Here is a 15262-nt window from a genome sequence, read left to right on the forward strand (position 1 = left end):
GCTTTTTCAAGTTATCATTCACTTAAGTAAATATAATTTTATATACAGAATTTTTTTTTATGTTGATCTTTAGTAGTATATGGTTTGATTGTTACTTTGTGTTGAATAATCTTGAAAAATACTGAAACGATTTTGATTTTTTTTTACTAATTTAAATCTTTTTTATTAATAACATTGATTTTTTTATTGTCTATTAACCGAGCAAAGTTGGGGCGAATTATTTGTTACTAAAACATCATAGACTAATTAAAAAAAGCATTTTTTCCTTATGAAATAACTGTCATAACATTGTACTTATGGACACGTCAGTCTAGAATTCACGAAATAACCTTTTATTACATTATACAAACAGACAAATTGAGCATTTAAATTCTTATGAGTAAATTTCATTTATTCGTAACTTCTAGACCAAAGAATATGATAGCGGCTGCGTTTTTAGCATTAAACAAAATTACCATTTATAGACCATAAAGTAAAAAAAAATTAAAAGTTCTGTTCTATTTTTAAATCTGTTTACATATTTACAGTTTTTTTTTTTTTTGTAATATTTTTGTCATTTTTTTTAACAAACTATATTTTTTCTATTAATGGCAAATCGACTAACAGTTCACTGTTATTTAATAAGACTATCAAAAATTAAAAAAAAAAATATTTGCTTTTAATCGTATTGAAATGAGACAAAGCATTTTGAACTTTAATATCAAATGTTTAAATACTATTTTCGCGTAGCATACGGAATAAATTCAAGATTGTTTTTCTTATATAAAAGCTTTAGAGCATTATTTTATTATTACTATATTTTCTTTGGGTATAAATGTTTAAATTAACACTCGTAAGTTTAACTTCTTGTTAAGTTAACCTTTTTTAATATTTTTAACCATATGAGAAACTTAATATGGTTTTATTCCAAATATATTTTGCAGTTCTGGTGGTTTATGAAACTCAGGACGGTATTTTACTCCTATCATGGATTGCATCTATTCACTGCAGTTTGGACTTTTATAGCACACTTTCGAGGTTCGTTTGCTTCTTGATATATTTTATTAGTCACTGCACGCAATTTCTGTCTTTATTTGTTGGTATTAAAGCACACTTTCGCGCTTCTTGTTTTTTCTTGATATTGTTAAGTAATTACTGCACGGTATATTGATATTTATGTGATAGATTTAGCACACTTTCGCTGTTTGTTTGATTCTTGATATATTTTATTAGTTATTGTAAGTTTTTTTCGTACTTATATGATGGTTTGAGAACACTTTCACGCTGCGTGTTCTCGTTGATAATATTTATAAGTCACTGCACTTTAATTTGGTTCTTATCGGTTTGTATTAGAGCACACTTTCACGCTGCGCGTTCTAGTTGTTAATTTTATTATACAATGCACATTATATTGATCTTAATGCTTTGGTATCAAACCACACTTTCACTTGATTTTTAGTTAGTCACTGCACGGTACTTTGAGCTTTATGATTAAGGTTTAGAGTACACTTTCGCGCTGCGTGTGTTCGCCGGGGTTGTTGGGACTGGTGGGGCTGGTGAGGCTGGTGGGGCTGGTGGGGCTGGTGGGGCTGGGAGGGTCAGAGGGTGAGGCGGCAGTGCGAGTGATGGCGGGAGCGCGGCCGATGTGCGCACCCATCGTGATAGGAGTATCGTCCGGATCCTCATCCTCGCCTTCTTCAAGGTCTTCATCGATTGGAGTCAGTACATCTAATGGTTGTTGAATTTCTTCTTGTTTTCTGGTGATTTGTACAATGAATTCATTAATATCAAGTACAATAAAAAAAAAACACTTACAAAGCTTACGTAGAAGTAACATTATGAGCTTGGTATGAATAATTGGACAATTATGTGATTGGATGATATTTAACTTTGGTATCTAAAACTGTTCTCACATATTGTTATCTCTATTCCAAAACGAATAAGAGATATGACAACATGTTTTATACAAGAGTTTCCGCAGTGGAAACTCATAGTATAGACAGGTTTGTGGACAAGTCGTAACTTTGTACAGATTTTCTTTTAATATCAAATAAATATATTACTTACTTTCTGAATATAGGAGCGGCAAAGGAAGTGAGAGTAGCTGCGAGGAAGAAGACCGCAGCCATATAAAATGAAGCGTCGTAGTTCCGTGTAGCGTCGTACACGGCACCCGCCAGCGGGGATCCAATTATAGCGGCCGCGCCACGGAACAGTATGAGAAGTCCAAACGCATTTGTCAGCTTGTCCAGCCCCAGAAGATCCACCAAGATGATTGAAGTCAGAGATATGTAACCCGCTGGAATTATTATAATTTTTTTACAGTGTCATAGTTTAAATGTTTTTTTTTTTTAGTAAACATTTCGTAATTAGTTTTTATAATAAAGATATTTATTACATAGACGAAAAATTCTAAAATATATTACCTTATTTTTTTGTACATATTTTATAAGTTAACTTAGTCATAAATAACATGTAATACTCACAGATGGCGATACCGAATGCGATGGCTACAGCTACATAAGAGCCGTATGATGAACAGAATGGCGTCAACGCAACTGATATCTGAAAAAGTTTTCAATAAATTTTCATTAAATGAATGGATAACCAAAGACCACAGAACAGAAACATGTAGTAGATGTCTTTGTATCGATTGATTTTTTTCAATATATAGCCCTCCCAGTCCAGTAATAAAGTAACAGCCCGAGCCGAGGCTCCCGAGGCTGCCTCGAGCCTAGTTACTCTTAAACGAGGTTTAGGCTAAGCGCCATCTGCGCCCGGCCACCTCAAGCCCGGTGAAACTGTAAATGCCTCCTCAAGGCAAACATTGACTACTTAGTCACAAAAAAAAAAAAAAACAATTCGAATGTATTTTTTTTAGTGTGTTACCGCGATGCTCCGCCCCTGGTCCGATTTTGATAAAAAATATTTTAATTGAAAGGAAGTGCTTGCAGATGGGTCCTATTTTTTTGATTTTTTTTAAATAACTAGATTTTTTTTTCAAAATTAGAATTTTGAATTTATTTCAAAATATAATTCTTCACAGTACATAAGTTAGTTTTAAACAATGTAATTAGTTACCGTGGCTATGACGAGGCAGATATTGTTGAGGAGCAGTGCGTCTACACGCGGCAGGTCAGCGACTGCGCCGCACGCGATACGACCAATTGTGTTCGTAATACCGATTATTGATAGCAAGAAGGATGCTTGAGATGGTTCCACTCCCTGAAATTTATTAAAGTAATTTTGAGATATGAACTGAGTTTCTTATAAATACTACTCCGATCCCGCAGAATAAAAAAACTTGAATGGATGTTTGTTTGAAGATATGTAGAACAGGGATTCCCAAAGGGATCGATATCGAACTTAAAGCATTGCTAATTCTCACTCTGTCTTTTTTTATTGACCTAAGTCTAATAATAATTGATTTTAAAAGTACGTGATTTGGCCATGGAGGGTCTGTGGTAATAGTTCATTTTGGAAAAGGGGTCACTTGTCCAAAATAGTTTGCGGATCCCTGATGTAGAACACATCCTGGAAGAACACATAGGCTACTAATTAATCTTTTTTTCAATTCTGCTCGGACGGAGACGCAGGCTGACTGCTAGTATTTACATATTTTTTAATAACACCTTTTTTTCAATCAATTATTGACAAACTTGTATAGTATATTTCCTACTAGCTTATAAAATGCAAGTTGTACACAACTTTCATAATTAACTAGCTTTTACCCGCGACTCCGTCCGCGCGGAATAAAAAATAGAAAACGGGGTAAAAATTATCCTATGTCCGTTTCCTGGTTCTAAGCTACCTGCCCACCAATTTTCAGTCAAATCGATTCAGCCGTTCTTGAGTTATAAATAGTGTAACTAACACGACTTTCTTTTATATATAAAGATTTTGCCACGATATAAAGTAACAATCCTAAGTGTTACTGACATTAAGACATGCAGCATCCACGATGTAGACGAAGGGTACATAAAGTCCAGCCATTCCGAACACGTTGGAGACACCGATGAGCATGAAGGCGGGATCTCGCAGCAAACTGACGTCCAACATCGACGCAAGCGCGGACTTGAATGACTCCGGTAATGTCAGACAAGGACATAGATCGTATTCTGTAATAATTTTATTTATTATTTAGTTTATTAATAAAAAAAAGAAGAGAACAAAACAATATTGTCATCATTTTCATTATTTTTGAAAAAAAAAAATAGAGACATAAGTAAAGAATTTCAAGGTAAACTAAATCATTAATTAATTGAATAACTTTATCAATACGGTTACACTTTTTTTTTAATTAATTTTCTGCCTTTTTTATAGTAAACTTAACTATTTTTTTATAATTGCAAAATGTAGATAGGACATTCATAACATTAAGCTTCAAGTAATCAAACCTGAGTGTCTTATTAAATGTTAACAAAAAAGAAGATTTCTTATGAATTGGTATGTAACAGAAATCTAACCGTGGGTTTCTGAGACCAAAATCTCTGTATAAAGCATATTATCAATTATCTTTGACAAAATAGATAAAAAATATGTTTTAAACTCAGATTTTGGCCCAACCTAAGTACCTAAGAAACCTAAGTATGTGATTTCTTGAGAAGGAAAAACCTTTTTTTACCTTACAAAGCTTAAGGAATCACTATGTTATCTCTCAAATAAAACGGGTTCACAATTTATTACAAAAGGTCAAGGTATTCTGTGTTGATTTACTTACGTTCCTGTCTCTCCAGGTCTCCAGTCTGTCGACTCTGAGGCAAGCTGAGGACGGAGTTCCTGTACCCCTGTAGGGACTTCTGACTCTGGTACTGCGGCAGGTTGAGTACGGAGCCAGAGTAGAAGATGTCCTTACGGGACATCGGACGTACCATTCTCGAAGGTTCCTTAGCTGCTGCTACAGATAGCTTCGAGTTGTACACTTGACTCTCCGTGTCACCCTGGAATATAAAAAAAATATTGACTATCCAAAACATTATAATAAATGGAAGGAAATATTAGGTCCTTACATATGAAATTGGCGTTTTTCGTACTGGATACTTTAATCACGAATTTCTCCTCTTTGGTAAGGAATTCCAAATTCAAATTTGTACAGCTATAGACTCATGTATTTGTGGTTCGATGAGCGTCATTCATTTGTTTTTTTTCTTCTGTTTTTTTCTGTTTGCGTCACTCATTTTACAAAATGGAAAACTTAAAATATCGCATTATTTACGAGTACGAGTTCCGCCGTGGCACTAGTGCTACGGAAACGACTCGAAGGGTGAATGATGTGCATGGCGGTCGTGTTGCAAAAGAAAACACAGTTCGTTTTTGGTTCCAACGTTTTCGTTCTGGAAATTTCGATCTGCAGAACAAGCCCCGTGGACGGCCTGAGACTCAAGTTGATAATGAAGAGTTGAAGGCTATTGTGGAAGCGGATCCATCGCAAACCACGTCCGAGTTAGCTGCAGGCTGCGATGTTAGTGATAAAACTGTTTTAATTCACTTGAAGCAAATTGGGAAGATTAAAAAGCTTGAAAGGTGGGTACCTCACGAATTGACTGAAGCAAGCCGGCAAACGCGCGTCGACTGTTGCGTTACATTACTAAACCGGCACAATAATGAAGGTATTTTAAACCGAATCATTACCTGTGATGGAAAATGGGTTCTTTACGATAATCGGAAGCGCTCGGCGCAATGGTTGTATCCTGGCCAGCCAGTCAAATCCTGCCCCAAGCGAAAATTAACCCCAAAAAAGTTACTTGTAAGCGTTTGGTGGACTAGTGCCGGTATTGTTCATTACAGTTTTCTCAAATCTGGCCAGACTATTACGGCTGATGTCTATTGTCAGCAATTGCAAGCCATGATGGAAAAGCTAGCGGCTAAACAACCTAGGCTGGTCAATCGCTCCACGCCACTGCTGCTTCACGACAACGCTAGACCACACACTGCGCAACAGACAGCTACTAAATTAGAAGAGCTTCAATTGGAAAGTCTAAGACATCCTCCGTACTCCCCGGACCTTGCTCTAACAGATTACCATTTTTTTCGAAATTTGGATAACTTCTTGCAAGGGAAAAAATTCAACTCCGATGGGGCAGTCCAAATCGCCTTCAAAGATTTTATTGATTCCCGTCCGACTGGTTTTTTTAGTAAAGGGATCAATGAACTACCTATGAGATGGCAAAAGTGCATAGAAAATAATAGTTCATACTTTGATTAATTAAATTTATTATATTAAAAAAAAATCGACTTTTTATTCCTCCCATACAAAACGCCAATTTCATATGTAAGGACCTAATATACTCAGGCGATTTGTTAGATCCCGCAACAACAATATTTGTTGGGTGCACGAATTGGCCTCGCTCAGTGCAATACCACGAACACACAGAAGACAGGCGTGAAGTGGAAGCAATTCCGCGTACAGTCTGACGAGTGTGGTCCCGGAGGCTTAATTTTAGTCCTCTTTCCCTTCCCACCCTTTTCGTATTAGGAAAGGATGAACGGAAAGTGGATTTGGCGAAAAATATCCTTTTTCTGTGCGTCCCCTTCTCCGTTGATTAAAGGTAGGCAACGCATCTGCATTTGCGGATGTGTATGGGCAACGGTCGCCTCGCTATTTCGGCGAATCCAGGTGGCTGTTTTCTCATTTGCCACATGATTAGGGATTGCAATCCGGAAAAACGGATCCGGTAATCCGGCGGATCCGGCATCATTTAATGGTTACCGGATCCGGTACCAATATACCGGATCCGAAAACCGGATCCGGTGCTAGCAGTTTGTGGGAAAATAATATAGTTGTTGCATGAGTTGGTACTTTAAATGCGTTGTGCGTATATATTTGCAGCTGTATTAGAAGTCGTTTAGCTGATGACACAATTAACAATTGTATTTGTTTTCTACGATCTTATTTTCAAAATCAATATTGATTTTCTTTTAATACTTATATTTTTTTACAATTATTACTTAAAATAATTATTTATCGTAAGTTGATTAAACTAAAGAGTTCTAAATTCATTATTGTCATAATTTTTGCTATTCGTTCGACAGATTCATCAAATCATGATGGTATCTGTCATAATCATAAATACCTATAAGACTTGTTTGTTAGCATTCTCAAATACTTTAATAATGATTTTGATCTCATTTCAGTTAATTACGTAAGGTTAATTGTATCTATTAGATATTATAGTTACTTGATAATTAATATTGTTACTTATAAATTGATCTATCTGTGAAAGTGAAATCTAGAAAGACTAAGCTACTCGTTACGTCGTAAAATTATTACTAGTTACCTACACTACTAAATTTTAATTGTTTTCTTGTTATCTATTTGTCTTAACATTGGTTAAGAAATAAAGTCGATTTTATATATTTGTGATTTATTTTTAATAAACTACCTACATATAAGTGCAGTGACACTTGATTAACTTACTTATTTTGTACTAAAAAGCGAAAATCATCTTGATTTAATCAATCCGGTCGGATCCGGTCGGATCCGGCCGGATTGATGGGAATCCGGTCGTATCCGGCCGGACTGAAAATGACGCCGGATTGCAATCCCTACACATGATATAAAAAAGATATTAGGCAAAGGGAGGCTCGGCTTCCAACTTCAGCCAGCTTGGAAGTAACGCTGTTTTTTTTTTTATATACGAATATTACTATAGTATTTGCAATGAGTTTTTATTGTGTATGAACAAGAGAAGAGTTAAGTATGTATAAGTTAAAAAAAGAAAAAAAATGGTCATCAAATAAGAGAGAACCTATTTTCGAAAATAAAGGTTCAATACACACGAATATTAGAAAATACAATTTTCTTTTATAACATGGATATATTAAGTAACTCACATCATTCATTCTATGGCTGGTCATCGAAGTCTTCGAAGTGGCTTTGATAGCCGCAAGGGACGGTTTAAATCTGTAACATTAGTAGAAAATAAAAGCAATATTAAGATTCAAACATCAACCAATTGTTATAAACATATTTTGAATACATTAATCGTACAAACACGTAAAAAATATATAATAAAATGTACTTTTAAAATAAATTTACATATAAAGCGTAAAAAGCGTTCTTTTTCTCCCTAAAAAGTACTTCGGGTGACAATTCAACACGTTCAGTGCCATCGACTCGCCTTGTCACTTTCATACGTGATAATCGTTGTGGCATTGAAAGTGTTAAAAAAAAAATAAGACATAATCAAATGTGTTCATTAAAATTAATATGGATCTACGAGCATTGCATTATAACTGTGCATTAGATAAAGCTGTTTATACAAAGAGCTTGTATAATATATTAAATTCATACAAAACAAGTATCAACTCACAAACACAAGCTTCCCATAGTTTAATTGAGCACCGACAAGACATCCCGTGGTCGTGTATTGTACAAGTAGAATGGTTACCTATCGCTATCTGACCTGTCGCCGGTGCTCTGCTTGCGTTGCCGGTCGAAGAACGGAACCGAACCGTTCTTTGGCAGACCCGGGGCTTGCGCACTGAATGCGGGAGAAGACACGTTGCGTGCCATCGCCTGGCCCACGCCCACGCCCACGCCCACGCCCACGCCCACGCCCACACCCACTGCTGACCCGTTCTCGTTCTCAAATGAATAAACACCAAAGATATAAAAACTGTAGAATACAACAAACGGTAGTAGACAGCAACAACAGCACCTGTCTCCCGAATGTGTCAATACCACGATCACACAGAAGACAGGAGTGAAGTGGAAGTCGTTCGAAAAAATAATTATAATCTTCTTTCCCTTCCCATTCTTTTTTCATAAAGAAAGTGGAATAATGAATCGGATTTTATGAAAGATAACATAATAAGGGAAAATATTATCTTTCTGTGAATCTCATCCTCTCATTAAACACATCTGCAATTGCGGATGTCTATGAAAAGCGGTCGCTTCGTTATTTCGCCAAATTCAGGTGATCGCTTGCTCGTTTGCCATCTTGTAATATTAAAAAAAAAGTATATGAATCGAATGAAACTTAAATTTTCAAGCTGAACACTATTATCTCATAGTACCTTTTTCTTTTCAGCGATATCGACGTCCACGACCCTGGCTTCGGTGATGGTGGGCAAGGTAGGCACGGTGGGCACCCCCGGCATGTTGGGCACGGTAGGCACGCGGGCCAGCGCCTCCAGGTTCAAAGACGAATGCACACCAGGATCGATGTTCAACGGTGCCTATTTATATATATATATGATAAATTTTACGTAAAATTGAATTTAAACACCAAAAGATCAAATTTCAAAGTGCCTTTAGATTCTACTCGAGTATAATCTTAATTAGAATGTTTAAAAGCGTTACCTTCAATCGTTTCTCCATAGTACCATCAGGTAATTGTACCACGAAGTATGAACCTCCAATAGAACCACGTTCCATTTGTAGTCTTTTCTCTTCGGCCATTCGTTGTAGTAAGGGCTTTTGGCCTGATGTCTGAAAATCAAAATGTTGTATTAAGTAATAAGACTTTCATAATTATTCCGATTCTTCAGGACGACTATTCTTCCTAGGGCTTATCCTTACAGCTATAACTTGTCTATTGTTTTTTAGACCATTCCAACAATTTTACTACTTACTTTTGGATACACCAATGGTCGCATAAGAGCACCAAACACCGCGCAGTTCAGTATAAGTCCGGCTAGAAGAAGATTGGCGTTCTGCCAGGAGCCGAACTGCTGCAGCAGAATGCTGGCGAGCGGCGCGAAGCTAAACGTGCCGACGCCGGACCCGCACACCGCGATACCGGTGGCCAACGAGCGGCGAGTCTCGAAGTAGTACCCCACGGCCACTACGGACGGCAGGTATATCATACCGAAACCGATGCCTGGAGATAGTACAAAAAAAATATGAATGACAGTTTACTCAGTTACGGCTTTTTCCATGAAATTTAATTGCCGTAACATTTGCTGTCTCTGACTTCTTAAATATTATGGGAGGGGTAAAAATACGCTTTCTTACAAATGCTTCTAAATTTTATTTCTACGTCATCTCTTCAGATGATATAACAATTCTGTGGTCAGTCAACAAGAGCCTAGAGGTCGAAACAAAAGAAATGAGCTAACAAGTTTTGCCTTTCTTGTTTGATGGTAAGAAAAACGCCAGCCGGCGCGACTAAGTAGGCACTCTAGTGACCCAATTTTTATTACGGTTAATCAATCCGCGCTCGTTCATTTAAGTGTATTCCCTTGGTATTTGTTCGCTTCTTATTAGTGGATAAATTCATTGGAAGTTCCGTAGCAACTCATTGCCTGAAGGTTAGAGTTTGAATCTCAAGAGACCTGTCCTTTTTTTTTGGAAATTTGTTTGAAAGCCATAAATTTAGCAATAGGCCATTTGAGAGACTTTGGAGTTTCAATAGGTACTTTAAACCTTTACTTCCAAAGATAATTCCGATTTTTAAAGTCTTGAGAATATTTTTTAGCTACGATAAAATTAAAGATGGTGAGTAAGCCGTTGTACCAGGTTTGCTTTATGTGTAGAGCGAAATACAACCAAAAATACACTTGCACATTTAAAAATAACATATTTTTTAAATAGTATAAGCAAGTATTGACCGTATATATTTAAGTCTAACTCGTAGGATATTCGTGAGAAACATATCAGCTGGTGGTCCCGTGAATGAGTCAGTTGTTTCCACTGAATAGATTCAAACATTTAGTCACATTAGCACCAATTTCCAAGCTTGTCCGCCACACAGCTGCCAAAATGAGATCATCATGTTTCAATGTCACTGTGGTACTGGGAGACATAATATTTTGGGCTAGTATCAAGTAGAACTATGTTTTGACATGTGTGACGTACACGAAGGATTACTACAATAATTTTAGATGTCATATAACCACCATATTTAAAAACAAGTGGCTGAACACCATCTTACGTGATAGTAACTCAGGTTAAAAAAGGGTTACCATTTATGCGATGTTCCTTGAGTCTCTACACCAGAAAGTGCCAAGGTAGGATATCGGAACAAACCGTTCCCCAAACATAGTAAAGTATCAATAACTATGTTAACGTCGAATCAAGTCTACCGCAAGATTTCAAAACAGTCAGTCTTGCAGTGCTCAAATTACTACCAAATGACGATTTCAGAAAAATCTCTACTTAGTCGCTAATAGATTTTAAATATGTGTGAATTTTAATTATTGTATTCAAACGAATGTAAAGTGCAAATCGACATCATTTTTCCTGATGCTAACGCACTTGGCCGGAAGGTGACGCACTCTGAATTAGTGCTGATGACCTCTACATACGAATACGCTTTGTTCATATCCGATGTCGATTTGTGGGCCGCGAATGCAATGACTCATGTCATATCACGTTACCGATATTATGTTTGTTCATACGGTCCAGAGATATACACGCAAACTATTACTGACAAATATTTATATCGAAATAACAGTGATTATTATGTTTCAGTTAGGGAATAGATAACGAGAAAGCCCAGCGCGGTATTGGCGTATATTATTGTTACGTTTTGAGTCCTCAATTTGAAAGGTAAAATATTTATACGTTTTTTCAATAAAACAATGTTTCCATCTTTCTCTTAAATTTACCAACAGCATAGTTAACTCTTGATAAAGAAAGGAAAATAAAACAATAACACGTCCGCAGCATTTGTTGGCGTTTGTTTTACTTTAACAAGATGCAGCGTCAATAGTAATTCAAAATAAATGTAAGATAAAGAGTAAACATTTTTCTTTGTCAGTAAAAATACTGAGAACATCTGAACTGAAAAAGTTTGGTGATTTCATTATTTCGAGTAGTTTTTATTGTGTATAAAATATGGAATTAATTGACGGGGTGATGTACATTATACGAGTAAGCAATCCATGTCGTAATATCGAATAAAAACTCACTAAACAAAGCAATTTTAAGGAATATTTTTAAGCGTATTGTTTTTCTTTTTATTTAAAAACAAATTCGCAGAACTTGGAAAAGGACGCCATTATGTCTAGTCTGACTGGCTGCAATCCAATGTGGCTGTAACCTTGACATATAAAAACTATATGAAGATATAATTATAGTGATCTTACTAATAGCTTATTTCATATCTATATATATAAAAGAAAGTCGTGTTAGTTACACTATTTATAATTCAAGAACGGCTGAATCGATTTGACTCAAAATTGGTGGGCAGGTAGCTTAGAACCAGGAAACGGACATAGGATTATTTTTACCCCGTTTTCTATTTTTTATTCCGCGCGGACGGAGTCGCGGGTAAAAGCTAGTAATATTATAAATTCAAAAGTTTGAATGTTTGGATGGATGTTTGTTAAAAGGTGAGATACCTTTATCAGATCAAATTAACGTATCTCTTTGAAATTTGGCATAGATGTAGAACAGTTTTTGCTGTGCTAATCAGAACTCTCTCAGTGCAACATTTGTTTTCTTTGGTATTTTCTCTCTTATCCTTGAATGGTTTATGAACCGTTACCGATTTGCGTTATTTAGATGTGTCTAATCTATAATAAGCGTATAAACACGTTGAAACTAATAATAGAGCTACAGAATGCACATTGATTTTGATAAGGTTTCCATTGTTACTTGCAACACGGCCACCAGTGCGGATTATGTTTACATTATTTTAGCTTCAATTAAAAAAAATAGTTACTAAAACTTATGTCCAAATATGAGTCAGTCGAAGAAACTTCAATAACTTCATTGTAAAATTTTCTTTTGCAAATATTCTATGAACTTTGTAATGAACTAATCGATTATTTGATTGCGGCGAAAATTTTTTTTATTGGACATTGAATTTTAAAACTTGAATGTCGTAATAAATGAGTTATCTTATAACTTGAAGAATAATTTACAAATAACATTCCCTAGTTTAAACCTCAAAATTAAAATACGTAGTAGGAAAGTCACTTCCGTTCACTTGTAACATTGTTAATTAAATATCCGTAAGGGAACTTAAGTTATAATTTTTTAATGTAATGTAGCATTAACGTCGATATACTCTGATCTCCTGGGAGACATTCATTGCTTAGGCTAATTGAAAGCAGGCGAGGACATTATATTACCTACAGTAATGGAAGTTTTTATAATATTAAAACGAGCAAAATATTAGATCCTCGTTTCCAATAAGTCGCTTGGAGAATTCTTTATCGAGGGGTTAAATCGATGCAAAAGTCTACATTTGCGGAAAATCCCAAGTTTTCCACTCGCAGCCAATGAAAAGGGCTTATTATAGACAGGGTAGAGGACGCTTTAGCTGTTTCATTCAAATCGTTAAATCCAGGGTTGTCAATACTAATATGAAGTTTTTTTGTACGTTTACACTTTTTTCATCACCAGAATATTAAAGAAGAATAGCGTGAATTCAAAAAAAGAACAACATATAGTCAATCATAAGAATAACAAAGTTTGTTAATCATTGATAGAAGCGTTCTATAAAAAAAAAAAATGATTATCGGTTCAGTGTTCTGACTTTATCAAAAGAAAATAAACACTAAATTGTTATTTTGCATTGATTTTGTAAACTTTTATTACACGTATAAAACAGATAATAATTCTTTTAGTCCTTGGTGGCGTCCCTAAATCGTACGGTTGGCGAACTTCCAAACAGACGGTTTGCTGAGTTACAGTTGAACAAAGAACAGGTCGAATCGTTTTAATATTTGTTTCGTTATCCCTTACTTTATCCAAATTATTTACGTATCGCGAAGACAAGAATAAGTAAGTTTCTTTGTTGCTTGTAGTTCCTTTGTCAGTAACGCGGATGTATCAGATTGTAATTAATGTATTACTTACATATGCAAATTTAATTATTTAAACAAGGCCTGTAAGGGTTTCATTTACAATTGTAATACTTATGTAAACCATTGTTGGTACTCTATATAAAACTTTGATATTTAGAAAGCTTTGTATATACTTTAATATTCTCGTATATTGAAATACGTCTTTTGACTTACAATTGCTGTGTGCACTTATATATCTAAACACATGTATATGATAAATCAAAGATTAAGTTTTAAAATTACAATATAGAGCAAAATTTTAAATATATTAATAATACTTGATTTCTTTATTAAAATTCATCGAAATAAATAACGTAATGGAGACAAAGGACACGCTGATATCGCGCGTGTGCTAACCTCATAATGCATGTGTACATTGGAACAATAGCGAATAAATACTCGTCGCAGATAGCTAATGAATAGGCATGTAAACATTAATTAAATGGATTGTTACTTCATAGCAATTTAATCGAGCACAGTACTGTGTATCAAAAGTATGAATGTACAATTTATATTGTAAACACGTTTAGTAAACTATACTTGATCCGTTTTAACAAGTGGTAATTTTATATTTTCTATACTAAACTTCGTTATTTTTATAGAAATGGTGAGATTTTTATAATCGAAAGTAACACTGATGAAACTTGTTCAATATAGGCATGTCCTTAAATTGAATTTAATAACAAAAAGATAAATATTTTGAGATTCATAAAACCGTTATCATCTTTACATTTTATTGGTTATTTTTATACTTTCGATTAAAATAACACGTAATATGTATGAGTGAATGAAAACAGCTCTGTTTGTACGTTTAATTGATGACGTTCATTGAGCGTTGTGAGTAGGTCTCTCCGGGCTCTCGGCGTCCATAGATTTGCGTTATGGTGTCACGGTCGTCGATACAACACGTGAATTTAACTCGATCACGTTCCTCTACACTCGATATTATTCATAGGGACTTATTGAGAAACCCTTTTTATAATTGGACCTAATTTAAGTCGATATGTACGAAATTTTTGTCTAACTGATAACGATGTATACCTATTTATATACCTTATGATTACAATAAGTTTACAAAGAAAGCTTACTTGCAGATCTAGAATAGTTCAATCAACAATTTGCTGCAATTATACGTCATAAATATACCAAAGGTCGTTGGCGTATCGCCACCTTCTAAGATTGTTTCATTATACGGATAAAAAGACATAGATCCAAAAATACCTATACGATTTTTAAAACTCTCTATTAACTACTACAAACATTTACTGTGGTGACTGCATTCGACATACTCGAGTTGTTTATCTTTCGATATTAATAGATCAGTAACATAAACAAGTATCGATTTAGATATGGCAACAGTCGTCCACGTGCAGTCGGCAGGTACGGTCGCTATGAGTTCACACAAAACGTTACTGGCTGGATACCGGCCAACACAAAGCAGTTAGACTTTCTTGAATATGTTGGAAATATCCGTAGTACTGTGAGTTGCAAGTTTTTATAGATACCATCAGTTTTGAAGACTTATGACATACGTAGGAATTAC

The 15262-nt window shown here is 35.2% G+C and overlaps 1 protein-coding gene across 4 annotated transcripts in view; it reads right to left on the bottom strand.

Annotated features, from left to right (window-relative positions):
- Positions 1 to 832: 832 nt before the first annotated feature.
- The window catches only part of LOC106708896 (monocarboxylate transporter 4), a 34414-nt gene continuing 19984 nt past the window's right edge, over positions 833 to 15262 (bottom strand). For 2 of the 4 annotated variants that reach the window (XM_014500491.2, XM_014500494.2), the window contains exons 4-14: positions 9556 to 9803; positions 9284 to 9412; positions 8998 to 9159; positions 8370 to 8566; positions 7813 to 7882; positions 4700 to 4919; positions 3919 to 4097; positions 3061 to 3204; positions 2466 to 2544; positions 2047 to 2278; positions 833 to 1736 (exon numbers count right to left, since the gene is read on the bottom strand). In XM_014500491.2, coding sequence (XP_014355977.2) covers positions 1478 to 1736; positions 2047 to 2278; positions 2466 to 2544; positions 3061 to 3204; positions 3919 to 4097; positions 4700 to 4919; positions 7813 to 7882; positions 8370 to 8566; positions 8998 to 9159; positions 9284 to 9412; positions 9556 to 9803 — 1919 coding nt within the window. In that variant the 3' untranslated portion in view covers positions 833 to 1477. The remainder of the gene's footprint in view (positions 1737 to 2046; positions 2279 to 2465; positions 2545 to 3060; positions 3205 to 3918; positions 4098 to 4699; positions 4920 to 7812; positions 7883 to 8369; positions 8567 to 8997; positions 9160 to 9283; positions 9413 to 9555; positions 9804 to 15262) is intronic. The other 2 variants (XM_014500493.2, XM_014500492.2) reach the window with 2 other exon arrangements.

Source organism: Papilio machaon, chromosome 11 (genome assembly GCF_912999745.1).
Source record: "Papilio machaon chromosome 11, ilPapMach1.1, whole genome shotgun sequence".
In the NCBI taxonomy this organism is placed as follows: domain Eukaryota; kingdom Metazoa; phylum Arthropoda; class Insecta; order Lepidoptera; family Papilionidae; genus Papilio; species Papilio machaon.